At 36.8% G+C, this 26,939-nt stretch overlaps 2 protein-coding genes across 2 annotated transcripts in view; one reads left to right on the forward strand and one right to left on the reverse strand.

The window, feature by feature from the left end:
- LOC107583901 (DNA topoisomerase 1-like) overlaps positions 1-10,149 on the reverse strand; it is a 23,191-nt gene extending 13,042 nt beyond the window's left edge. The window contains exons 1-7 of the mRNA XM_016270254.1: positions 10,110-10,149; positions 8,996-9,121; positions 8,287-8,378; positions 4,045-4,159; positions 3,797-3,934; positions 3,648-3,658; positions 2,188-2,309 (exon numbers count right to left, since the gene is read on the reverse strand). Of these exons, the coding sequence (XP_016125740.1) occupies positions 2,188-2,309; positions 3,648-3,658; positions 3,797-3,934; positions 4,045-4,159; positions 8,287-8,378; positions 8,996-9,121; positions 10,110-10,129 (624 nt within the window). The 5' untranslated portion in view covers positions 10,130-10,149. The remainder of the gene's footprint in view (positions 1-2,187; positions 2,310-3,647; positions 3,659-3,796; positions 3,935-4,044; positions 4,160-8,286; positions 8,379-8,995; positions 9,122-10,109) is intronic.
- A 2,140-nt stretch (positions 10,150-12,289) lies between these two features.
- On the forward strand, positions 12,290-17,912 carry LOC107583902 (malonyl-CoA decarboxylase, mitochondrial-like). Its single transcript, XM_016270255.1, has 5 exons — positions 12,290-12,298; positions 12,605-12,717; positions 12,808-12,964; positions 13,219-13,371; positions 16,276-17,912. Exons 1-5 carry the CDS (start codon positions 12,290-12,292, stop codon positions 16,819-16,821), a joined length of 978 nt encoding a protein of 325 aa, XP_016125741.1. The 3' UTR covers positions 16,822-17,912.
- The last annotated feature ends 9,027 nt before the right edge of the window (positions 17,913-26,939 follow it).

Below are 26,939 nucleotides of genomic sequence, written 5' to 3' on the forward strand. Positions count from 1 at the left end.
TTACCCTGTATCTTGCCTACTCGTTTGACCTTGGACTGTTTTATCGCACTCTGATCTGTTTCTGCCTGCCCTGACTTGGATTGTTCTACTACTGTGTTTGTCTGCCGCCTGTCTCGACCTCCTGCCCGTCCCACGTTCTGTTTCAGCCTAGCCTCCGCTATTGTATCTACTGGTGATTGACCCTGTCTTGTCTGGTTACGCAATAAAAACGCTGCAAGTCCCTCTTTATCAAGAGTTAACAGTTATTTCAGGGCAAGTGTGACAAAAAAGCTTTGATCTAAGAAGCATTTCCTCAACATCCTTATGAGAGACATTACAGATTGCTGACCTACTTATGAAGTATACAGACTAAAAGAGAATATTGGCTCACTCCCTCTGGGACATGTGCTCTTGCTAGTAGGCTGATAGAAACACAAGCTCATAATTAAAAAAAGATAATAATGCAAATAGGTACAGTACAGGAGGTCTGAAATGTCTACAGTGATCTCTCTGTTACTATTTTAGTGTCTAGCAGTGATTTCACGAATGAGTTTTCACTAAACATACAAATTCAAGATGAAAATGATGGGATTGTGATTTTGACGTGATCCAGGGCTCTTGTTTTTGAAACTATTGTTTTGGGTTACTTTACCACAAGACAGCTGCTTTGACATTGTTGTTGTGGGTTAACATGTGACCTATTGTATTTTATTACTGAATGGACATTTACATAGGCCTATATTCCTACATCGTAGTGTTACTTCATACTCCGTAAATGGTGCTTAATCATATGTTTATACAGGAGGGAAGTTCACATCAACATGAGTGAATAGCTGAGCCAGCTGCGGCTTCACCACAAGAGGAGAAATTACTAGGGGGTTGGAGATGATAATTCCCCATAAAGCTTGATTAAGGTCATCAGTTTTTCACCACATGCTTTTTTTTGGGTCTGTGTGTGAAAGCAGAGATAGATCATTACACTTCTCTAAATCTTCTTGCAATTATACATAAAATATATATATATATATATATATATGACATCTATTGGTTACTTGACCGAAAAAAAAGTCTTGGCCAGAATTTCAATATTGCTGCTTCCCTAGTTGAAGCCATCACTAAGAAAAAGCAATCAAAGATGAATTCTTCTATACCTGCAATTGCACTTATGCTAAAAACAGTTTTGCATCTAGTTATGAGTTAAGTATATATATATATATATATATATATGACATCTATTGGTTACTTGACCGAAAAAAAAGTCTTGGCCAGAATTTCAATATTGCTGCTTCCCTAGTTGAAGCCATCACTAAGAAAAAGCAATCAAAGATGAATTCTTCTATACCTGCAATTGCACTTATGCTAAAAACAGTTTTGCATCTAGTTATGAGTTAAGCTGCTCTCTGATTACGTCCTGTGGCGCACAGTTCTGGCGGGTCTCTAATGTGCAGTAATTACCAAATGCTAAGAAGTACATAAACACGCCTCCTCCCTCCCAGCACACTTTTCATTGACCTTGTTTTTCTAATTGCTGTCTACAGTGCAGAGCCAATGAATGTGGGCGCAACTGTGGGCAGCCATATATTGAAACACAAGAAATTCATTATCCACTCAACCCTCAATGGTATTCAGAAGTTTAGTCTTCATTAATAAGTACTAAATGGGTCAAACGGTCATGACACATCTAAATTAACATTTTTAAACAAGTGTTTGCTGCAAACGCTACGCTGCAGATCACCTGAAAAAAAAAAAACAGCGAGCACCAAACAGATTGACACAAAAACACTCACAACATTTTACGAAAGCACTATAATAATAGAGCTGGTGTCTCATCACTTGAATTCCTCTCTCGCTCATTCTCGAGATTGACAGTCGGGCACGGGGCGGAGACTGTGCTCAGTGAAGCGAGCAGGGGCTTCCGTGTTATAATAAAACAGTTAAATTGGATTTGTTCATATGCGGGAAGCGAGTTGTCTGGATTAGCATATCAATGCCTTTACACAAATCGCATTTTCAAGAGCATTGAGCACTAAGCAGCACAAAATTAATTCTGCATGATACGCCCCGAGGCCTACTGGGATGCTGTAAGCTTCATAACAGTTCCGTACTCATAACCCGACACCCATCCCTCCTAGAGCCTCCACAAACGCGCAACTGTAAAAGCTAGTGGTTAAAGATTGAGCTAGGCTTACAAGTGTCAGAGAGGTTTACCTTCCTCCAGTCCCTGAAGAAGTTATTGCGGAAGACTTCTTTTGTGGTGTATTCGTGATCCAGCATCTGAGCAAAGAATAGGGCCACTTGCTCAGCTGGTAGGCTGAGCTTCTCTGGCTTTCCTACAACAAAACAGAACATATTTACTTCCTCTAAGGACATTAGCGACTAAAGCAACCAGCTAACAACCAGCTATGTGTGGGTTGGGTCAAAGTACATACCATTAATTAAGTATGTTATATAAACATGCAGTAGATGATTTGATGATTATCTAGTGTTTATCATCTAATGTTAATATATTGACATTGATATTTAAAATCAAAATGAAATGAAAATGCACCCTTATTTTTAACTAATCGTCTGTGCATAGGTTTCATTTTTTTGATTTTTGATTTTTCGTTTTTTGATGTCATCATTTCTAATCAAAAAGTCATTTTTGAGTGTAATGTCCAAAATTCAGAATCCATTTAACAACCTATGGGTAGAACCAAGTACTTCTGTTTGTTTGCTACACATTATTAATATATCTAGAGATATTCTAGATATATTCATTTCAGTAGCGATGCCTAAATTCACTTTTAATATTTTATAATATTGGATTTTTTTTGGACACTACATTGAATAGAATTTTTAATTTGGGCATTTATTAGCAATCGTCCATAATATCAAAATAATTACAGGCTTATTTTTTCATTCAATTCAAAATTTTAATTGATCAGTCATTCACAAATATAGTGATTAGCGATTATAGTGCCTTTCTTTTTCAATGTTTCATTATTTGCAAGGCGCAAAAAGAAGATTCACTATTCCGATTATGTAGAAAAAACCCCCCATCACATATCTCCTCTGTAAGCTGAATGATCTGAGATTTCATTCATGTGTAAAGCACTAACTGCAGGCAAGTTCAATAATTAGTGCACACTAATCCTAAATATGAGTATTCTAATGACTAAAAGTTTGTTTCTGAAAACTCCGTAGATAAACATTAGTTCATCTATTTATTAGCTTATTTCCTCCTAAGACAAAAGAACATAAAACATAAGAGTCAAAAGCACATAAAAAAGATATCGTTAGCACAGATCTACTACAGAAGGATTTTATAACCATCTTAACCACTCACGGTCCCACAAGACACAACAGCACACACAGCAAAATAGGACTTTAAATGCATCAACGAGAATCATGGCCTATAGGACAAATATAATCAAAACTGCATTTATAGCTTACCGTTCAGAGAGTCCAGGTTACAAAATCCAAATACTTCCCCCTCCGGTTTATTCTACCAAGATTAATGGCCTGGGCCTTCCAAAATGCACTTATAGTTTAAGAAACGCCTCTGTATGGTAAATGGCAGAGTGGATATTAATAGAGGAAGCTGACCTTAAAGTTTAGCAAAGAGATTAAAGACTCTTCCTGTGCTCTCTGGAGTACGCCTGACACCAGCAGAGGAACAGGTTAACCTTGAGCTGGGCTGTGTGCCCAAACCGAGAAAATTAAAAAGAACAGCACTGACCAATGAACTGACTGCTCTCTTACCAAATTCTCTGTCTTTTGTACACGTTTTGCTTTGAAACGATTCCATGTGATGCATCAGTAACACAGACACAACTAGATCTTTATAATGTCTGAATATGTATAGTAAAACTTGACATCATCTGGAAGGGGTTGATACTCGGGAGGGAAATACGGCCCTTTGTGTTCTAGAAACTTCAATTTAATTCCATCCTCATACTTCTCTTCCTCCCACCTGTGAAAGAGTCAAGAAGTCAAGAAAAGTAGAAAAGAGACAAACAAAACTTCCGGGCTACAAGGTGTCTCTCTTCCGTACAGACAAGAAGATGCATGCAGAGAGCCTACCATCTCCATCTTTGTTTCTCTTCCTCTTCTTTCTTCTTTATCTTGAGAGCCCTGGCTGCCTCTATCTCTTCCTTGGTTTTTTTCTTCTTAGTGGAGACAGAACACCCTCCTTCCTCTTTTATCACATTTGAAAGGGAAAAGGGGGGTCATTTTTGCAAATTTTGTGAATAGTGTCTGCATTTTGCAGGAGTTGCAAATCTTTATCCCCCAAAAGTGGCCAATTTAAACAAGCACTGCTGGACTCATTGTCACCTGAGGAGGAGTGAGACTTTCCATATTTCAATACATTTCTCTCTAAGTGGTAGTAGTAACCTCCAGTCTACTGCAAAAATAAGATTTAAAATAGCTGCTTGCTTTCAAATAAAACTGTAATACAGCATTTTTGCTCGGAGTACATAGCAAAATAAACTTTTAAAGACTCAGATTTAAACAGAGTTGGACTCTAGCTAAAAATAATTTTCTTATATTTAGTGGGGGAAAAAGGTTTTCATTAAATGATCATATTATTATTATTCATATATCATGTATACTATTATAATTTTAATAGTTTTATATATTGCTTATATAGTATTCTCCTATATTATTCATATATGATATAAATCAATATTATGCCTTGGTGGCATATTTAAATTAGCAGAATTCACAATGTTTAACATCAAAATTCAAAACATCTCAGTTCAATTTAAATGTTTAAGCTGAACCTTTTTCATTATTATTATTTTTACATTTTAATTGAACACTTTAATTGAACATAACACCTACATAACAACTTGGAAATACTTTTGGCACAATATTACGCTCCAAAAGTTGACAGGAAGATTAACACTCTACTACGAATTGTGAAGCTGTCAAAACAGGATATATGCAAAAACAGGATTAATTGTGCCTTGCGGTTGACAATTTGGTTGCAAGTTTAGAGAGTTTTTGAGGCAAAACTTGCAGGGTATAGTATCTCTAAACATTATATTAACATTAACATTATGACATTGACGTTAAAACATTATGACATTACATTAACATTAAAAATACATAGTTAATGTTAATGTTAATTTTTGTATTGTGTTGTATTTTTAGTTACAATGGAGGAATACAATAGTGACAAATGGCATTTTGCTATTCAGATAAAAAGCTTTTCTCATTGAGATGTTGGTGGATCCACATGAGACACAAAACATTTACTTTTCCAAAGATACTTTGAGAAATTGAAACCCACAGAATTCTAGTCTGCAGTTGGAAAATAGACAACACCTGACCAGAATGAACTCCTGAGGGGCAGTGTGGACTGCATCTTTTCACAGTACGCCAAAAACAAAACTGTAAACGGTTTCATCCGAAAATAAGGATTTTGGGCTCTGCAAGAGAGAAATGTTCTCCAAAACTGCTTTCCGCAGAACTAAAATTACTACCACCGGTAGAGAGCAACAGTTGTTGAACAAAATGACGGCTTTTCAGCACAGGCAATCGCTTTTGCGACATGGTCTTTTACTGTAAATCCATCAAATTGGAGGGTGACTGCGAAGTTGCTGTTGACCTGCAGTTGGAGGTTCAGATAAATATCAAAAGATGAATGAAATTACATTTCTGTGATTCGTGTGAAAAAATGGAAAGTGATAACATGCCTATTCATCATGTGAACTGAAGTTTCAACCAAGACTATTTTTTTGTAAAAAATACAAATCAGTGTTTTACAAAAACTGGTAAAGAAATTAATATAAAATCAACCTTGTATGGTATAGAATTATAGTTAATGCAAAATTTACTGACATACAGTATTGCAGAACTTTCTGACTGTGCCTTTATGTAGCTTATCTCAGCATGTGTCCTTTTTAACACTAGAACCTCCACGGGGTAAATAAATAAGAAGCACTAAATGCCATGAGTGATGGAGAGTCTGATGGTGGGGAGATAAGTAAAGCATCCTGTCGGCTCAGCATCTGACAGCGATCAATATATCATATTTAGACGTTTTATCCTAATGTTACTCATAATTGTTAAAAATGTGGATTATTTAATTTATTGCTTTGCCATTTCTATGGTTTACTGTTCGCGTCTGTGTTGCTATTTATTCTAGTCTGCCTGTTTCCTGAAGAAAAAAATCCAATCTGATGTAGGCTAATGAATACAACTTTCTTTCTTTTTTTGATTACCCAAAGTTTATTGGTGGTGTTCTTGTATAATTCAAATTATAAATGATATAACTAAACAAATTAATAATGAATCAGGTGAAGCTGTGGGCTTGAATTTGTCATCGCATCATCCTATGCAATGTGGTGAATTATTATTGCTCATTATTGTCTATAGGCTATTTTAGTCATTTAAATAACATAGGTTATCCTAATATATTGATTAATGACATTGTATTATAATAGCCTATTACACCACCCAAATATGTATTTAGCCTACTTCCTTCTAATTCTCGTTGTCAGTGCAGGCTTGTTTAGCTTAATATTGACCGTTATGAAAAGCCTGCATAAAAAAAGCCTTGAACATAAAACAACAGGACAAAAATATAGTTGATGACTAGACATCATTTCATGACTCTAGACACTTCTTTGTGAAGACAGTAGCATAATACAGTGAAATAATATGTTCTTTAGCCATTCAAAAACAGCTGTCATGTGCGTGGGTAAAATTTACCCGCTGGCGCTTTTAGGTATACAGCAACCCCTGGCGGTTCTAGTGTTAAAGATTTTTGGTTTTCAAATACCCAAATTACTAGGATTTCAGCGAACGCTCTGTCACTCAGTTCTTCTCTCTATAATCAATGTACCGCTAACGCACTCTGGGTGTCACGAATCCGGTCCATGAACTTTCCTATTCATTGACTCTCGCACTACACACTGTTGCACATCACCCCGGACTACATTTCCCATCATGCATTGCACTGATTGCACTCAGCACGAATTGCACACACCTGTTTACACTGATTGCACCCAGCTGTTTCATATCACTCCCTCACTATTTAACACTCACTCTGATCCCTTCCCTCTGCCGAGTATTGTTTCAGCATTTATCACTCTCCTAGAGATAGCTACCTTACGGAGCCCTAGTCATTTGCCTTAGCCCTAGTCATTTGCCTTAGCCTTAGCCCTAGTCATTTGCCTTAGCCCTAGTCATTTGCCTTAGCCCTAGTCATTTGCCTTAGCCCTAGTCATTTGCCTTAGCCCTAGTCATTTGCCTTAGCCCTAGTCATTTGCCTTAGCCCTAGTCATTTGCCTTAGCCCTAGTCATTTGCCTTAGCCCTAGTCATTTGCCTTAGCCCTAGTCATTTGCCTTAGCCCTAGTCATTTGCCTTAGCCCTAGTCATTTGCCTTAGCCCTAGTCATTTGCCTTAGCCCTAGTCATTTGCCTTAGCCCTAGTCATTTGCCTTAGCCCTAGTCATTTGCCTTAGCCCTAGTCATTTGCCTTAGCCCTAGTCATTTGCCTTAGCCCTAGTCATTTGCCTTAGCCCTAGTCATTTGCCTTAGCCCTAGTCATTTGCCTTAGCCCTAGTCATTTGCCTTAGCCCTAGTCATTTGCCTTAGCCCTAGTCATTTGCCTTAGCCCTAGTCATTTGCCTTAGCCCTAGTCATTTGCCTTAGCCCTAGTCATTTGCCTTAGCCCTAGTCATTTGCCTTAGCCCTAGTCATTTGCCTTAGCCCTAGTCATTTGCCTTAGCCCTAGTCATTTGCCTTAGCCCTAGTCATTTGCCTTAGCCCTAGTCATTTGCCTTAGCCCTAGTCATTTGCCTTAGCCCTAGTCATTTGCCTTAGCCCTAGTCATTTGCCTTAGCCCTAGTCATTTGCCTTAGCCCTAGTCATTTGCCTTAGCCCTAGTCATTTGCCTTAGCCCTAGTCATTTGCCTTAGCCCTAGTCATTTGCCTTAGCCCTAGTCATTTGCCTTAGCCCTAGTCATTTGCCTTAGCCCTAGTTGACTCTAGACACTTCTTTGTGAAGACAGTAGCATAATACAGTGAAATAATATGTTCTTTAGCCATTCAAAAACAGCTGTCATGTGCGTGGGTAAAATTTACCCGCTGGCGCTTTTAGGTATACAGCAACCCCTGGCGGTTCTAGTGTTAAAGATTTTTGGTTTTCAAATACCCAAATTACTAGGATTTCAGCGAACGCTCTGTCACTCAGTTCTTCTCTCTATAATCAATGTACCGCTAACGCACTCTGGGTCTTCTCCAATAAAAGCTCTGCGAATGGATCTGCAAGTCTCACGTCTCGTCAGCCCCGTAACACTGGGTAAAACCCACCTTTTCTTTTTTTTTCCTTGTTTTTTTTCTTATTCGCTGTTGTTGAGTTTCCTTGTCCCTCTTCTGCAACTTTCTTCTTCTTCTTCTTTGGCCTTTCAAAGACATACAGTAAGCAGACAATACATGTAAAGAATCCCTTTTTAGAGCACCAAATCGGTATATTACAATGATTTCTAAAGGATCATGTGACAGTGAAGACTGGAGTAATGGTTGCTGAAAATTCAGCTTCGCCATCACAGGAGAAATTTACATTTGAAATTGTATTAAAATAGAACAGTTATTTTAGACTGTAATAATATTTCATGATATTGCCGTTTTTTTTTATGGATTTTTAATAAAATACACGCTGCCTTGGTAAGCATACCAGAAGAGACTTTCAAAAAGATAAAACCCCCAAATGTTTAAATAATAGCATATATTTAGAATGGGCCCATCATATACAGTTGCCTATGATTAATGCACATGAACACTTTTATGCTAAAAAGTCAAAGGCAACTCTGACAATCAATAGAAATTCCATACTCTTCTGGCAAATAAATTAAATGTAATAAGCTAGTCAATTAATTGCAAGGTCTCTGAAATTGATTTATCCCTAAGTAAAAAGTAGCACAGCTTACCCCACTGCTTCTATAAATAAGAAATATATCAAGCAGGATCTGCTATTGGCTTATTCATTCATTGCTACGCTTAGAAAAAAACAAACACTTACATAGGCGCTTCAGAGGTAGAAGAGGGACCATCCGTGTTATCTGCCTTTCTTTTCCTCTTTTTCCCTTTCCCTTTTGTTACAAAGTCAGGACCTTCCCCTGGGTCTTCCTTAACATTCATCTGAGAGCTAAAATAGACAAACAGCCAAAAACACAATTGAAGGCTGTAAGAACTTCAGTCTAAAAAACCCCCAAAAGGACAAATATGCATTGGCCAATGACAATGACTAAATTACGGTGATTACACAATAATGCTTAATGGCCACTGATGATAATTATATAATTACAATAATTATGCCCATGGATAACTGCGGAGAGATCCAAGCTTTAATTTCCATAAAGCATGATTCAGATGTGGCGGGAGGTGAGCAGACCAAATCAATTAATTACAATTATCATAACAAATGGTTCTATTCAGCTTTGAACTTTCAGGGAGAGATTAAGTTTAAAAGAACACTCGGACACCTTCAGCAGTTTTAGAGTCTGACCTCTGCCGTGTAAATCAACCTCCCACCTGCAATCACCAGCAAGACTTGATTTACAAAGTGCCTGATTGTCAAAGTCCCTGATTAGAGACGTACTGTTCTTATCTTATCTGAGACAGAAACAGTCAATGAGAGATTTTAGATGGTCCAACTTTTATATATACAAATCTTATATATGAAATTTATTTCTGTAGATGAAATATCAATACATGTTAAATGTTTGCTTGTGCAGATTTATGCCTCAGGCTCCAATTCATTCCACCCCAGGACCCCCTCCCACCCAGTCTGATCTGAATGCTTTAAACTTATTACTTTTCTGACATGCCACAGCTTTCTTTCCAATAAATAAATTAATTTTCTGAAAGACAGCCAATGTAGCGAGAAAATCGGAATGGATATTGTCCAGAACTGCGCACATTCAATTCATCAGAATTAATTTTCATCAACTCCAAAGGCAAGAAAAAAAAAGTATGATTGCATATTGAATCGTAAATGGATTAAAACTCATTTCCAAGTGCAGCTGCTGGCTGCTGATGCCGTTTCTCTAAATCAAAAGCCTCAATCTGTGAAACTAAATGTGCAGTCCTGGCTACCAATAATAACATCACATGTGACAGCGATCTTACTGTACCTTCTGTCACTGTTGTCCATGCTTTCCTCTTTAGGTGTTTTCATCTGAAATAAAGAATATAACAACCAGCTGATGGAAACTTTTGTACTGCTTTTCTCAAACATTTAAAAATTCAATTAAATATATAATTTAAAAAAATGCATGTTTATGTATGTATATAAGTGTGCGAATAAGTATCACAAAAGATTGTAGTTGGTACTGTATGATTTTTTACTGTTTCTTGCTCACCAAGGCTGCATTTGTGTGTGCAAAAATAGTTAAAACTGGAATATTGTGAAAAATTACTACTAATGAAAAGAGCTGCTTTCTACTTCATTATATTTTAAAATGTACTTTATTCCTGAATTTTCAGCAGCCATTACTCCAGTCTTTAGTGTCACACCATCCTTCACAAATCATTCTAATATACCTATTTGGCGCTCAAGAAACATTTCTTCTTGTTATCAATGATTAGATATGTGGGGGCGTGTTAGATAGAACGAGCCGTTTTAGGTAGGTGTGGCTGACTCTTATAAACTTGTGGCTGACTTTTATAAAGAATATCTCTTTGGATTTGAGACTTTAGTCTTTGCAACTTTACAGATCTTCTTTATGCACCAAGAGCTTGTAACACTCCAAAGAGAAAGGAAAAATTGAAATTGCATCATATGACCCCTTTAAATTGCACAGTAATGGGATTAAACACATAGAAAAAATGATTTGACAGCGATTTGTGTACCTGAACAGAGTTGTTACTGACATTTCTTCAACATTCTCAATACTTCAAATGAACGAATATGAATGTATTATTAACATTACAGTAATATTCCACCCAAAAATGAAAATACAGATCTTCTTTATGCACCAAGAGCTTGTAACACTCCAAAGAGAAAGGAAAAATTGAAATCGCATCATATGACCCCTTTAAATTGCACAGTAATGGGATTAAAAACATAGAAAAAATGATTTGACAGCGATTTGTGTACCTGAACAGAGCTGTTACTGACATTTCTTCAACATTCTCAATACTTCAAATGAACGAATATGAATGTATTATTAACATTACAGTAATATTCCACCCAAAAATGAAAATATTTACTCACCCTCAGGCCATCCAAAATGTAGATGAGTTTGTTTCTTCAGATTTGGAGAATTGTCGCATTCTATCACTTGCTCACCAATGGATCCTCTGCAGTGAATGGGTGCCATCAGAATGAGAATTCAAACAACTGATAAAAACATAATAATCAATAAGTAAACCACATGATTCCAGTCCATCAATTAACAGCTTGTGAAGTGAAAAGCTGTGTTTGTAAGAAACAAATCCATCATTTAGGTGTTAAACTGTCCCTTCTGACCAAAATACCAGCCCATAATCCATAAACTTTCTGCTTCACAAGATTTTAATTGATGGACTGGAGTCGTGTGGATTATTGTGATGTTTTTATCAGCTGTTTGAATTTACCTTGGACTTTTATAAAGAATATCTCTTTGGATTTGAGACTTTAGTCTTTGCAACTTTACAGATCTTCTTTATGCACCAAGAGCTTGTAACACTCCAAAGAGAAAGGAAAAATTGAAATTGCATCATATGACCCCTTTAAATTGCACAGTAATGGGATTAAACACATAGAAAAAATGATTTGACAGCGATTTGTGTACCTGAACAGAGTTGTTACTGACATTTCTTCAACATTCTCAATACTTCAAATGAACGAATATGAATGTATTATTAACATTACAGTAATATTCCACCCAAAAATGAAAATATTTACTCACCCTCAGGCCATCCAAAATGTAGATGAGTTTGTTTCTTCAGATTTGGAGAATTGTCGCATTCTATCACTTGCTCACCAATGGATCCTCTGCAGTGAATGGGTGCCATCAGAATGAGAATTCAAACAACTGATAAAAACATAATAATCAATAAGTAAACCACATGATTCCAGTCCATCAATTAACAGCTTGTGAAGTGAAAAGCTGTGTTTGTAAGAAACAAATCCATCATTTAGGTGTTAAACTGTCCCTTCTGACCAAAATACCAGCCCATAATCCATAAACTTTCTGCTTCACAAGATTTTAATTGATGGACTGGAGTCGTGTGGATTATTGTGATGTTTTTATCAGCTGTTTGAATTTACCTTGGAGCAAATAGGTGTTCCCCCTGATGTAAGTTAAACATATTAATTTGGAAATTAGGGATGACAGATGCATGAACTTCTCAAGATTTGTTAAAAGATACGAAAAAAAGAAAACAGCTTTTATCATCTGTGCACCTTGTGTTAGTATTATAAGTGTAATTATATATATATATATATATATATATGTATAAAAAAACTATGATGGTATATAAATAATAGTAAAATAATACTGGTTCAGGGTCTCACAATGTAATCACAATAATAATAACTTGAGAACTTTGAGAACTTTCAGAACTTCTTTAAATGAAACAGCATGTTCACTTCTCACATTCTTCAGTGCTGTTCTTCTTGTGTTTGTATATCTTGGTGTGTTAGGATCTGAACAGCACTCTGAAGAGTCTTCTGTCAGAATGGTTCTCCGTTGGGTTACTCCGACTCGAAAGAATCACTTGGCAGTCCCCATGCGAGATCCTTCAGAAGATCAGCCAGTAAGATCTCACTCATATGTATAAACATTTCCTTTTTATTTGCCTTCCCAGTTGAGCCTTTTTTGTTTGTTTGTTTGGTTGATCCTACAGGTACGAGGCAGTCCATCCTGTGCGGAACTGGACGGATATCAAACGCAGAGTGGGGCCATACCGGAGATGTTACGCCTTCACCCACGCCTCCATGCCTGGAGAACCACTGGTGGTGCTGCACGTTGCCTTAACTGAAGACATAGCAAATAATATCCAGGTAAATGCAAATGAAAATCACATTTGTTATTCATCACAAAGAATAATTTATGGTCAAATAGAGTGTAAACGTATTATTGGGTTCATGAAGGGAGAGAGCGTCCTTGTGCAAGACAGGCAGTTAAAAATGCTCCAAAACAGCACAATTTAAACTAGAATGTACAGATTTGTTCAGTATGGTCCCTGATTCTGCCAATGCCTCCAGTGAGTGCTCCATGAATTTATTAATTTACCACGTGTCTCTTATTTTCCCAGGGAATTGTAAGAGAGTTTTCCACTCTAGACACGGATGAGGATGTGAACAAGATCAATGCGGCCATCTTCTACTCCATCTCCTCCACTCAGGCTGGATTGCAGGGGGTGGAGCTTGGAAATTACCTCATCAAGAGGGTGGTCCGAGAACTGCAGGTGGGCAAATGAATGAGACAATGAATCATAAAAAGTGATGTTCATCACAGCTCTTTAAATAATTATTGCATACTATGGATAAATAATAAATGCTAGGAAAACAGTCTGCTATTGAGTCAAGTAGGATTTTAAACACTATATTCAAAATATTACATTATATATATGTGACCCTGGACCACAAAACCAGTCATAAGGGTTAATTTCTCGAAATTGAGGTTTAACCGAGATACAACTGTTTGAAAATCTGGAATCTGAGGGTGCAAAAAAATCAAAATACTGAGAAAATCACCTTTAAAGTTGTCCAAATGAAGTTCTTAGCAATGCATATTACTAATCAAAAATTAAGTTTTGATATATATATATACGGTAGGAAATTTACAAAATATCTTCATGGAAGATAATCTTTACTTAATATCCTAATGATTTTGGCATAAAAGGAAAAATCGATAATTTTGACTCATACAATGTTTTTTTGGCTATTGCTACAAATATACCCCAGCGACTTAAGACTGGTTTTGTGCTCCAGGGTCACATATCTTATGTGAGTCTGTGTGTATTTTATATTAAAATATATTATAAAAAATTTTTTTTTAATATAATTAATACAATTTATCATCAATTTTTTAAATTATATTTTAATCAAATTTACACATAGTTTTTTACATTTCAGTGCAAAAATAAAACAAAAATTAATATATAAATTGTATTCATTTTTGTTTTACATTTCTTTTTGAAAAAATAAAACTCTGTTTTTTTTGCCCCCTTCTCTTGTGATATCAAAGGTCATCGCTGGCCATCTTTGGCCTGCTGACCCTGGTTTGGGCATTTTGTAAACAAAAACTAATATGCAATTTAATTAATTCAATACAAATTTTAAATTGAACCTAAAAACTGTAATAACATTAGTATATTTGTCCCACAGCATCACCTAATGCCAGGCATTGTACTTTAGCACATTTCTAGCTGGAAGAGAGAAAAAGCAGGAAAACTAATACAATTTCAGCTGTCACCCTCAATAACATAAAGAAGGAGGGACACATGGCATGTCACAGAGCTCCTGCCTCTTTACTAGATGAAGGTGAAATCAAATGGAAAAGAAACGAGAGGCACTCGGGTTTAGAGATTCAGATGAGTTTTGCTTCAGCGGGAATGTTGGTGAAACAAAGTGCTGGATGGCTGTTTGTGTAATAGAGGTTAACCGTAGTAAAGAGCTCTCTGTGAAGGGCTGCGGTTCTCAGAGAGCTGATTTACCCAAATGAGAGATTGAAGGCATCATTTGAGTGGAAATGGACAGTTGATAGATATTATTTCATGCAAACTGTACATGTTGATGCTCTGGGTTTGTATTTAAATTAGTTTCTGAAGTGTGTGTGCAAATGCAGCTCACTTGTTTTTCTTTGAAAAAAGTACCCTCCATCTTGGTCCATAAATATCCATATGACCCTTACAAAAAAATTTACTATAGTAACCATAGTTTCCAGCAAAACACCATTGTTGCTTTAGGTATTGTTACTAAGTTTATTGTTACTACTGTTATAAATAGGCAGTTTCATGTTCATATGAGATGAGTTACATGCCAAAGTTTAACAACTTTGTAATTATTGTTGACTGTGAATTGAAATCTGTGAGAAGTTGAAGCTGTTTGTAAAACTTGAGAAAATTTGTGTAAAGTTTATGTAGTTTGGAAAAAAGTATAAAGTACCTGTGAGAGTTTGAGATCATCCTTCTGCTGAAGAAAGAGTAAAGGTGTCTCACCATGCCACAAGGGGACGATTGGTGTGATGGATGGATGATAGACAGAAAAAAAGAAGTGGAGAAAGGTCACGGTGTGATTTAGGAGAATGGAAGGAGGGTTTGCTTGTCTTTCAGCAGAATCCTCATGGGGCTCTTTTGCACTCGCTTTCTATCTTACATTCACTCTCTTCTTGTCCTTACTCTTCGTTCTCGCTCTCTGTAGCTTTAAACCCACTGACTGATGTTTTACAGAAAATTGAGTTGATGAATGAAAAGTGATCTTGGACATGCTTAATCTCCCTTCACTCCTGCCTGTCTGAAGGAATGATGCATGGCAAAGAATGAGAGCGAGAGGGAAGTGTGATGGACTTGAGATGTGGAGGACTTAAAATCTCTGCTCCTCCGGGGCCAGTCTGACACGTTTGGTTTGTTCAGTGCTTTCTTCTTGTTGAATGTGGGCAGAAGAGGGAGAGAAAATGAGCGTGTCTATGTCCTTGTGGGGGATGAGAAAGAGACACAGTGGACTTGTTCAACATGGTTTTTAAATTTGTACAAATGGAGTGCGGATAGAGGATAAAAATAAAGAGAAAAAGAAGAATAAGGAGAGAGGATATAGGTACTTTATATAAACATATCATGGTTTACACAAAAATATTCAGCAACAACTGTTTTTAACATTGATAATAAAAAAAAAAAATTGAGCACCAAATCAGCATATTAAAATGATTAGGAATCATGTGACACTGTAATGTTTAATTGTATTCATATTTCACAATGTTTTTGCTGTATCTTTGATCAAATAAATGTGTAATATATATATTTATATTATGACAAAAATCTCTTTTTTTATTATGTGAACAACCAGTCAGTAAATCAGATCCTAATTCAAGTTTCACAAGACATGTTCACATTCAGAACTCATTCAATGCAAAAACTGTCTGATTTGAATCTGTAATTAATGAGGTTGAGTGTTTTTGAGTTATTCATTAGTTTGTCAGTTCGTAAGAGTCATTTGCTTAAAATCCGCTCATAATAGTCATTTGTCCATGAATTGAGACACTCCTTTACTCAATTTACTGTAAAACCTATATGACGTATATATAATTTTTGGGTGTGTTGGTAGAGATATGCATTTGAGAGTTAACCGTCTGTGTTTACCTTTCTGTGCAGAGTGAATTTCCTCACATGGCCCAGTTCTCCAGTCTGTCTCCCATCCCTGGTTTCTTCTTATGGCTACAAGGGGCTCTCGGACAGCACAAGAAGGAGGGACGTGCCATAGAGCTCCTGTCTGAGCAGGAGTGGAGGGAGGTGGAGGATGTGACGGGAGCCGCCCCTGGTGCCCCAGCTCTGGAGGCCCTGCGCAGGCTCATCAGCACCAGCGAGTGGATCCGCTCCGACCGCCTGATCCGTGCTCTGGAACCTGCCCTAATGCGGCTCTGCGCCTGGTACCTGTACGGAGAGAAACGCCGGGGCTACGCCCTAAACCCTGTGGCCAACTTCCATCTTCAGAACGGCGCCACCATGTGGAGGCTGAACTGGCAAGCGGACACAAGCCCACGAGGAATTGCCAACTCTTGCGGCATAATGGTAAATTATCGCTACTTTTTAGATGAGACCAGCACAAACAGCGCCGCCTACCTGCAGAATAAAGTCATCAAGGCTTCGGAGCAGGTGATGGGCCTGGTGTCACAATTCCAGAAGAACAGCAAACTCTGATTCAAATCTGTGGCTCTGCATTGGGACAAAATGTGTTGGCACTCAAAATCAGTGTTATAATTTTTTACATTTTTGATAACTCTGATCTGCACAGGGTGGACAAACACAATGAGGGTTAAACAAGCCTTATATGGATCTATGACTGAAACCAGCATGTCATATTTCATTGTTAGTTCAGAAATGGACAGTTGTACTCTGCCTTTCTGAAAGATAATAATCCAATAAATCCAATTTTAAAGGCATAGTTCACCCAAAAATTAAAATTGTCATCATATACTCACCCTCAAGTTGGTCCAAACCTGTATAATTTTTTTTCTTTTTTAGAGAATCGTCCTGCAGCTTTTTCATCCAGCAGTAGTTCACAATGGCAACATAATGTCATAGATACAACATTAAAAGTTTTAAAGTAGTCCAACTTTTTGTGAAGAATAAATTGAAATGTAAATCATTTTTTGCTCTCAAATTGTTCATGCAAATCACTTATGGCTCAGATTTGATGTCATTACATGCAAGAACCAATGACATTTGATGCTATTGATGTCCAACCTGCATATTTGATTTGTAAGAAATAGTCACTTAAATAGCTTGTTTTATAATATTAAGCTATCTTAAGAATACTTTTTAGTTATACAGACCAATTTCTTTTTGGAAATTGACACACTGTGATCACTACTGTTGTATATGTTGTAAATATATACAACTTTATTTTGAGACGGCTGTCACTGAAAATGACAAATTGCAGTTTAGTAAGCGAGTCAGAAGTTTATTCAGTATTCTGAAAGATTCAGAGTTCATTCGGTGATGGAACTGTCTGACTTAATTCCGTAACTCGGACTGTATTTGAGTGAGTTTTTTTTAAAAGAGCCAGTTTTTAAGAGTCATTTGCTCATGAATCAGCATTTGTTCAGAAATCAAGATACTCTCTGTATTTTTGTAATTTTTGCTTGGAACAGAACTAGAGAGAAAGATACATTTTCTCGCCATTATTTTGCGGTACACGTGGATATGGGATTTTGGGATCTGATGTAAAAAAATGATTAAATATACAATTCAACTATAAAACATAATACATAAAATACATATAAAACATTCATATATAAAACAGCTTACAGTTTAGAATGACATGATGGTGAGCAAATGATGACAATTTCCATCTTAAAGTCAACTATCCCTTTTATCAGGTTTACTATTATTACCCAGCATGCTGCTTGGTGAAGTGACAAAGAGATTTCACTTAATTATTTTAGGTGTGCCAAATAGCCACTAATTTCAAGCAAGAAAAGGATAATCGTCCAAATGAATCTATTTTCCTTAGTCGTTTTAAGCAGTGCTTGAGCCTTTGTTTGATTAGCCGGTTGCTGATTTGATGCGGACTTATGCTACACTCTGAAAGACTGGGGGTAATGAAGTAGGAAGAATCTATCAGCCCCTGTCATGTCTTTGCCTTCTCAGCGTGTGTATGTAAGAGAGCGTTCCAGCACGACTGAGTGGAAGCTGCTGTAATAAATTATGTTTTGATTCCTTCATTAGTGTGATCTGCTTCACTGTGAAACGGCTTGTCTGTATGTTCAAGTCTCGGCGTAAAAGTGTCTCTGTGTGCGCACGGTTTTGAACATGCCAGCCAAAATATTTGTTTACGAATTTAAATTCTGCTTATCTTCCAAAACTGATACTTTCTTTTGTTTCCATTGTAAGCGCATGACGTATTATCTCGGTGGTTTGATCAGTTTTGGGCAATGGAAGTTAACAGGACAGTACACTATCTCTTTGGGCCAGATCACATTTGAACAGATCCGTTCCTTGGCTGTTTAACAAGTGGTGTTTAACGAGATTTAGCACTCTCCAGCAAGCATTTTATTCCTCCATGACTCCCGTCTCTAGTGTCTGATAACAGACTGCAGTGTTCAAGTAGGCCTCCTGTCTTTTTTTCCCTCTATTGTTGTGTAAAGTATCTCAGTTAAGTTGACTGTGAAATTGCATTTTTACTCTCGAAGGAGGCACACATCTTCTCTCCCCCCGTCCCTCCGTGCGGTGCCCTAGAAACTAATGAAGTGAGAAATAAAGTTCAAATAAATTGATACATTTATGGTATTCACTTAAACTAAGCACGGGGTAGAAACAGAACAAAGCGGACAGTGTTTAAAGGATGCCCTTGAGAAACTCCTCCCACAGTGAGGGAGGAAGTGAGGAAAACACAGCTGTAGTCTCAGGCCCAAGGCTCGATGGACATACTTCACAACATCAAGTGCTTTACTATGAGGCAAATACATGAGGTCAACATGGCAACTGCTGGGCAACTTGGTATAGCATTCACAACATGGTTCAAACGCAGTTCATTTGTCCTCTTCGGGATTAGTTTTGCCCAAATCTGAGGCTTGTTTAGCTGAAAATATGTGTCTGTTCTGCATTATTTGCATGGTTTTAAGATTTTTGACGTGAACGCTTTTCGTTTTTACCGTCTCACTAAAACATTGGATCAGGAAATGAAGTGTAAAGAGTCCTGATGTTTTTAGCCATCCATGAAGAGGCTTTTCTATACAAGTAAAATGAATACCCAGCATTATTTTTGAGCCTCAAAATTGAAGGGAACAAGAATTCAGTTGGAGATTATGACCTAATAAATGTGTTTACTGTGCACTACTTTAAAAAGATGAATTTTGAGGAATTATGGGATGACTCTTGGGAGGACTAAAGGTGTTGCTCGTCAAAGACACATTTGTATTCAAGCTTTACAAGCCTCAGGTACTTGTTGGTACACACACACACACACACTCACAGAGATAATAAATAGCAAATTTTTAAGCTGTTATTGAAGAAAATGTGACCATTAGAACAAGTCTCTAAACAATAATAATTTTAGTAAGTTGTAACCCTAATTCACAGTAACAAATCTTTGATTTTAAAATCAGCAGTATAGAGCTCACGTGAACAAGAAAGCATTATTAAAGGGGTCTTATGATGCTTTTTAAAAGATCATTATTTTGTGTATTTGGTGTAACAGAATATGTTGACATGCTTTAATGTTCAAAAAACACATTTTTCAAATACTGTACATTATTGTAGGTCCTCTATGCCCCGCCTCTCTCAAACGCTTCGTTTTCTACAAAGTCCCTCCTTCCGACAAGCGCAGTCTGCTCTGATTGACCAGCTGACCCAGTGCATTGTGATTGGTCGAACACCGCAAGCACTCGTCGGAAATGTAACGCCCCTTACCATAATCGCGAGCTTCATCTTTCAAAATAAATGTAAAGACAGAGCACGAAAGGGGAACAGAGTCGCGTGACAGTCACAGTGATGAAACTTGTATGTTTTTGCAGTACACAAGCCACGGTTAAGACAGCTGACTCCACTGTGATGTGACCCTGTCTCTCTCTCTCTCACACGCACACACACGCGCACACACACACACACACACGATGCGCAAAACTCCACATTTGAACAGTCAATAGCAAATACTTAAACTAATAACAAAACAGTAGCTGATTCAGAAGCACCAGATTGTCAGAGCAAAGTCAGAATTACCTCCTCTCCTAGGTTCAGTTTTTTGTAATGGAGTAATATTTGACCAGGAGTATCTGTACTTTCACTTAAGTAATGGAGTTGTGTACTTTGTCCGCCTCGGCGATTGAGTAATGACTCGATCATCACTGATGTACGGATGGAACCTGCAAAAAAAAGGCAATGAAAAACACCCACCACTAACACACAGACTCTGTCTGTGCAAACGCAGACAAGCCTAGTGATACAAACAGTGAAAAGTCTCAGTGCTGTTGGACTGTTATAGACATGTTTGGCTCGCTGTTCCAGTGACCGGAACTTACTGTTATATAACAAAAGGTATGTATAATGCTAGTTGTTATTAATACTGCATCACTTTAAAGGGCATTAGTGATTTGCCTGTCCAGAATAGCAGCACAGGATCTAAACACAAGGCCTTCTAGACCTCAAAGTGCATCACATAGTGACCTGAAAGATTCAGTACATCATGTTAATCAACAAACCCACAGCTGCTAGCCAAATGCACATTAACATTTTAGTGCCCATTTGTTAATAGGCAATTACAGGCAGGATGGATTAGGAGACACTTTACACCCTTTTTAATGGCTGTGATCTTGTCATTACAGTTAAGTAAAGCACATGCTGAACAATGTTCTATTGTCTTGTTGCAAATTTTCCAACAGCACATTAATCAATTTACTGTTTGATTGCCATTCTTATGAATTCCACATGCAGAAAATATGGGAATTCTCATTTCCACATATTGATGTGCTACCTGAGGTCTTCTCGCAAACCTTTTTTTTTTACAATTTTTTTAATTGAGACACAGTAGCTTGTATGCACGCAGGGTGCTCATAAAAATGCATGTGAAAAGATGGGTATATGAGAATGGGCTGAAATGAGCAAATATGCGGTTTAATACCTCACTGAATTCACACAATAAGTCATTGAGGCAGAGGATTTCACCGAAAAGGTTACCTTGGAAGACAGCTTAGTCCAAAAAAAGGGGGCATAGAGAGGGGAAAAGTGATTTTACTGTCTTTTGAGAAGTCTATGGAATTGCTCATGTGTATAAAGGAAATGCAAGGAAGGTTGAAAGTGACTTTTTGTTCATTTAAACATCTATGGAAAATGTCTGAAACTGTACAATGTGGCATGTGAAATTTTCAAGTGCCACGTGATTTGGTTTGAAACTTTTTTCAATTGCTAAGGTCTGCAATATGAGATGACTAAGGTTATATTAAAGAATATTCACAGAGCCCTTTAAGAAAAGGAATATAAAAGGTTCAATCATATATTGACCAGTATATGCTCTTTAGATGCATTGTTCACAAATGTATCTGCAGGTGAATGTTCTAAGACATCCTTCTTAAACTTTAAAAATGTATTAAAACCTTTGATTTCCGACTCTTTCTTTTTCTCCATTTCTCTCAGGGCTGGAACGTTGGGGCCCTAGCTGTAGTAATTAATAATGCTTGCTTCATTTCTCTTTGTAAGGGCAAACCGCAACAAAAGATTAAATTTTGAAAAGGGCTTCCATTTCATATCATGATGACTACTGGCAGATGTTGGCAAGTGAAGAGGATATAAGCAATGCCCCAGGAAAAAGATGAACGGATGGAGATATCCTACACTTCACTGTGTGTCCTGAGTGACCAAATTAATGAACGTAATCAGTCTTAAAGGAAACCATTACTACCAGTCAACTGACCATAAAATTGCACTTATTGAGAGAATAACCAGACAGAAACGATATATCCAAAACACTTGTGTCTTTTGTGATTGGCTGAATGCGGGAGCGGAATCAGCCATGTTGAAGGTGATTGTGGGTGTTATAGTTCCCGGGGTAATTTGAAGCTAAATGAGGCTGGATTGTCCTCTATCAATGGCAGCTGCTTCCCCAGTGCAGGTCAGGTGTCATTTCTCTCTCAGTCTCATCTGCATAGGCTAATGGAGGCAAATGGTTTGGTAATTTATTCATTCCTAAAGCTGATTAAGGTTATACTGTGCCAAAGCGCTTACCAGATAGAAACTGTCATTTGACTGTAAGATTTCAGTCTGTGTGAACTGTTCGGGGTTTATGATGACAACAGCTGACTTTTTGCTTCTTTCAGTTTAAGATGTAGTATTTGTGCTTTACATAATTCAACATACTTTAATGTATTAATATTTGTAAATGGGTCAATGACAAATAAGTCAAAATCTAGAACTCGTTTTTTAAAAAGTGATGCAACAATCAAGTAAAAAGTAGTCATTTATTTTCCCTGCACTTTTTTTTGGTAACATTATACTGTAAATGTCTTCACTGTCACTTTGATCAATTTAATGCATTTTTGATGAATAAAAGTATTAATCACCCCCCCCCCCAAGAAAAAAAAATTTGCCCAAACTTTTGAATGATAGTGTATTGCATTTTCCACAAAACTTTAAGCTGAAAAAAACATTGATAATACTACAAATTGTTTACTGAGCATCAAAATAGCATATTATAATGATTTCTGAAGGATCATGTGACACTGAAGACTGGCGTAATGGCTGTTAAAAATCCAGCTTTTCCATCACAGGAAATTATTTAAAATAATTAAAATAGTTGTATAATAATAAATTGTAATAATATTTCTGTTTTACTGTATTTTTCTTTACTTGAACATCCATCAAGAGTTAAACAATATTCCATGTAACTTTGTGTGGAGGTTTTTTGATCCAATAATTAACCCCCCCCTCCCCCCCCCGAATTTAATAATTTAATAGTAGAAAGACAGAAAACGTTCATCATAGAAGTGGTATATTCAGTGTCTGTATGCACTGCATTTAAAATTTTTGAGTGTAACTCCAAAATGTTTTTTTTTCACTACAAACTTCATGTTAATCATGTGCATACATATCTTAAGTTTGCCAAGTTTTGCTTTATGTTTGTTTTGAATACAAAAGTCTCCTCCTGCATGTGGGCAGCTTACTGCTTTTTCAGACATGGTGCTGTAGCATTAGTCTGAACATTACTACAAGGTAGGTGAGAGTTGAGTGCATATCTCAGGGCGGTTACAGTACTACTGAATAAGTAATTGGACTCCAGCCTTGATCCCTGTGTCATCCACCCATGCTCTGCCTGATAATACAAGCCAGTATGCGGAGAATGCTGGACCACAGCCCTGTGGCAGTGATGCAACCTCTTGTCCAAAGATGCGCCATTAATTCATGCCATCCAACCATTCCCTGAGGCCAGTGCTGTCTCTGAACAAGACATGCCTGCACACATGCAAATAGTATATATATAAAAAACAGTAATAAAAGCATGAACTACCATGTATCTCTTAATCTCATTCTCATGATTTTATAGTGTTTTTTTCCCCTTTGCTTTCTTCTGAGTACACAAGTCTGAGACCACAGTGACAGTCTGGATTTTTTTGTTTATACCTTAGAATAATAATTAGCAAAATATTAGGGACACATCAAACTTGAAAACAAGAAAATCTGAAATTAAAATGAACTTCTCATTACAACTTCGCACTCAAATTCTTATGTTATAATATAATTTGACATTTAAAAAGTATAATAATAATAATAGGAGTTAAAAAAAGTATTTTCAATGCCATGTATCTCTCAATCTCTTTTTTATGATTTTACAGTTTTTCCCCCTTTATTCTGATTTTAACATACAGTAAAAGACACTGCCAAGTTTGAGACCAGGGTGAAAGACTTAAAAAAAAAAATCTATATCTGTATACACGTTTGTTTGTGTGTGTGTGTGTGTGTGTGTGTGTGTGTAATAATATCAGAAATATACATATAATGTTTTGCACAATTTTTTTATGCCAATAATATAGTTAACCATTTAAAATATGGATTAAATAAAATAAAATAAAAATGTTGTACTCAAATTTTTATGCTAATAAAATAATTTGAAATTTAAAATTTGTGTTAAATTATAAAAAAATAAATAAAATGAAGCAACATTTTGGTACAACTTTGGACCCTCCTGTATTGAATTTTTCAGTTCGTTGGCAATGTTGAATGACAAAGCTCTGATCAGGTGTGGTGTTTGTCTGCGTTTGTTATCAGTGAGCAAATTGAATCCCTTTCTAAGCAGTAACTGTCAGAGTACAAATTTGACCAGAGGGCATGACTGATGTTTGCACACAGTAATATGGCATCATAAACTGATGGATGTGTGATGTTGCACTGTAATGATACAATCTTTACCCCTGCAGAGAACAGAGGCTGTGTGTGCTGATTGCCATGTGTAAATATTGCACATCCCATCATGGAGGGTAGAACAGGCCTGTGGCTCTCTCCGACAGTCAGGATTAATGCCGGAGCTTATCATGCACGATTGAAATTGAGAATAGAAAGAGAATAAGTGAAAGAAAAGGGGATTATGGTGGCGGAGGAGAGAAGTGACAGAGTGCGTGTGCGATCATTAAATTACACATTCGAGATGGCATTAGTGGAGTACTTTGGGGATTCATTAGTCAATATGTCACTCTTCTGAATAGAGAGAAGGAACGTTGGGATGTGAGGGGTGGGAAAACTATACCATAATATTCTTAATGAATATTTTCTCTTGTTTTTGTGGGGAAAAATATCCAAACAGTCTTAAAACAGCATAAATTCACCTAATAAAGACAAATCTGTCAACATACCTTCATGTTGTTCTGAATAGGTTGTGTGGCATTCTGATTTGAATTTACAGTACTTTTTAAATTCTATTTTAATTCATGAGGTTTACATACAATTTGTATTGAAGTAGCAAACAGTGTGCAGAATTGGAAAATGAAAGAAAGTAGAATTAAAATGAACTGAAATTCCAATAAATTCATGTAACTGTAATTTTTAACTAGAAAAGCAGAGTTTGTCTAGACGATTTTTGAATGTTGACTGGACAAAGGCTGGTCTGAAACTTGGACTGTTTATTTATTTATTTAAGATAGATAGATTGGCCATCCAAGATGTAGATGAGTTTGTTTCGTCATCAGACGAAATTTTGAGAAATTTAGCATTACATTACTTGCTCACCAATGGATCCTCTGCAGTGAATGGGTGCCGTCAGAATGAGAGTGCAAACAGCTGATAAAAACATCACAATATTCACCAGTCCATCAATTTTTATCTTGGGAAGTGAAAATCTGTGTGTTTGTAATAAACAAATCCAACATTACTGTAAGTTGTTTTTAACTTCAAACTAGTTCTCTATCTGTAACAGTCATATTGTCATCAAAAGTCATCTAGTCTGAATCAGGAGAGAAATATGCACAGTTTACAAGTGAAAACAGTCTGAAACAATTCTAAACATGACAGTGGACTGTGATGTAAGAGGACAACAGGGGACTGAAGAAATGTTATTGTGGATTATAGTATTTTGGCCAGAAGCGGTGGTTTAAAGTTATGTTTTAACAATGGATTTATTTCTTACAAACATGCAGTATTTTGCATCACAAGATATTAACTAATGGATTGGAGTTGTGTGGATTACTTGTGGATTATTGTGATGCTTTTATCAGATGTTTGGACTCTCATTCTGACGGCACCCATTCACTGCAGAGGATCCGGTGGTGAACAAGTGATGTAAAGCTAAATTTCTCCAAATCTATTCCAATGAAGAAACAAACTCATCTACATCTTGAAAGACCTGAGGGTGAGTACATTTTTAGCGAATTTTCCTTTTTGGGCAAACTTTTCCTTTAAATGTTTAATAATAAATAACATTTACACCTAGCATGATTAAAACTGACACTTGTTACAACTAACACGATGATTGTATAAGCAACACTTTGGCTAGTGTTTATTGACCAATTTATATATCAAAGATGAACCTGGATGTGTTCATTTTAACACTCGTGGTGCCAAATCTCATAGCATTATTTTTGCTGTGTAGACAGATGCAGTGTACTATATAGATAAAAAGAAAGAGAGCAAGAAAGAAGAAAAGGGCTAGAAAAAAAACAAAGAGGGGGAATTGTTTTGACAGATGTGTTTGCATCAGATTCACACATGATTTGGTGTCACAGATCTCTCTTAATTATAGTCTCTCTCTGAGCCGCCCTGTTTGTTTCTCTGTCTAATGAGTTAGATGGGGATTAAGCACTATGCTCAGGGCCAATTAGCTCACCCGGTCCCCAACGCCCACTGCTCTCCGCCCATGCAAACAGACAACGTCTGAGAGAGAAGAAAGGTATTAAGATGAGCACTTATCCTCATATTTACCTTCTCTCTGTAAAAACAAGAGGCAGAAGAGCTCTCTTCACAAAGGGCAAGACAAGCGAGCGCTTGAGTGTTCAGAGAGACAGCCGGAAGAGTTCCAGCTGTGATGCTGAGGGGCAGAGTGGAAGACTCTGAGACTTATACAAACAAATATGGAGCATCAATGGAGTGCATTTACAACAAGACAATTGTGTCTTCTTATGTATGCCAAAATAAAAGATATTTACATAAGTCACAGTCCGAATGCTTGCTGTTTGTCATGTAATACATGTCTCAGCCTTAAACTTAAAAGGTTCTGGTTTGGTAAATATCTGTATGTAAAGTGTGGCTCAAAAACATTAATGTACATTTGTATGAAACAGACAGTTTATACACACACACAAACACACACACACACACACACACACACACACACACACAAA

The sequence above is a fragment of the Sinocyclocheilus grahami genome, unplaced genomic scaffold (genome assembly GCF_001515645.1).
Source record: "Sinocyclocheilus grahami isolate Dianchi unplaced genomic scaffold, SAMN03320097.WGS_v1.1 scaffold55.1, whole genome shotgun sequence".
Lineage (NCBI taxonomy): Eukaryota > Metazoa > Chordata > Actinopteri > Cypriniformes > Cyprinidae > Sinocyclocheilus > Sinocyclocheilus grahami.

Coding starts and splice junctions, on each gene's coding strand:
- LOC107583902 (XM_016270255.1), top strand. Junction 12,718..12,807: donor ATCCTTCAGAAGATCAGCCA/GTAAGATCTCAC, acceptor TTGATCCTACAG/GTACGAGGCAGTCCATCCTG. Junction 12,965..13,218: donor ACATAGCAAATAATATCCAG/GTAAATGCAAAT, acceptor TTATTTTCCCAG/GGAATTGTAAGAGAGTTTTC.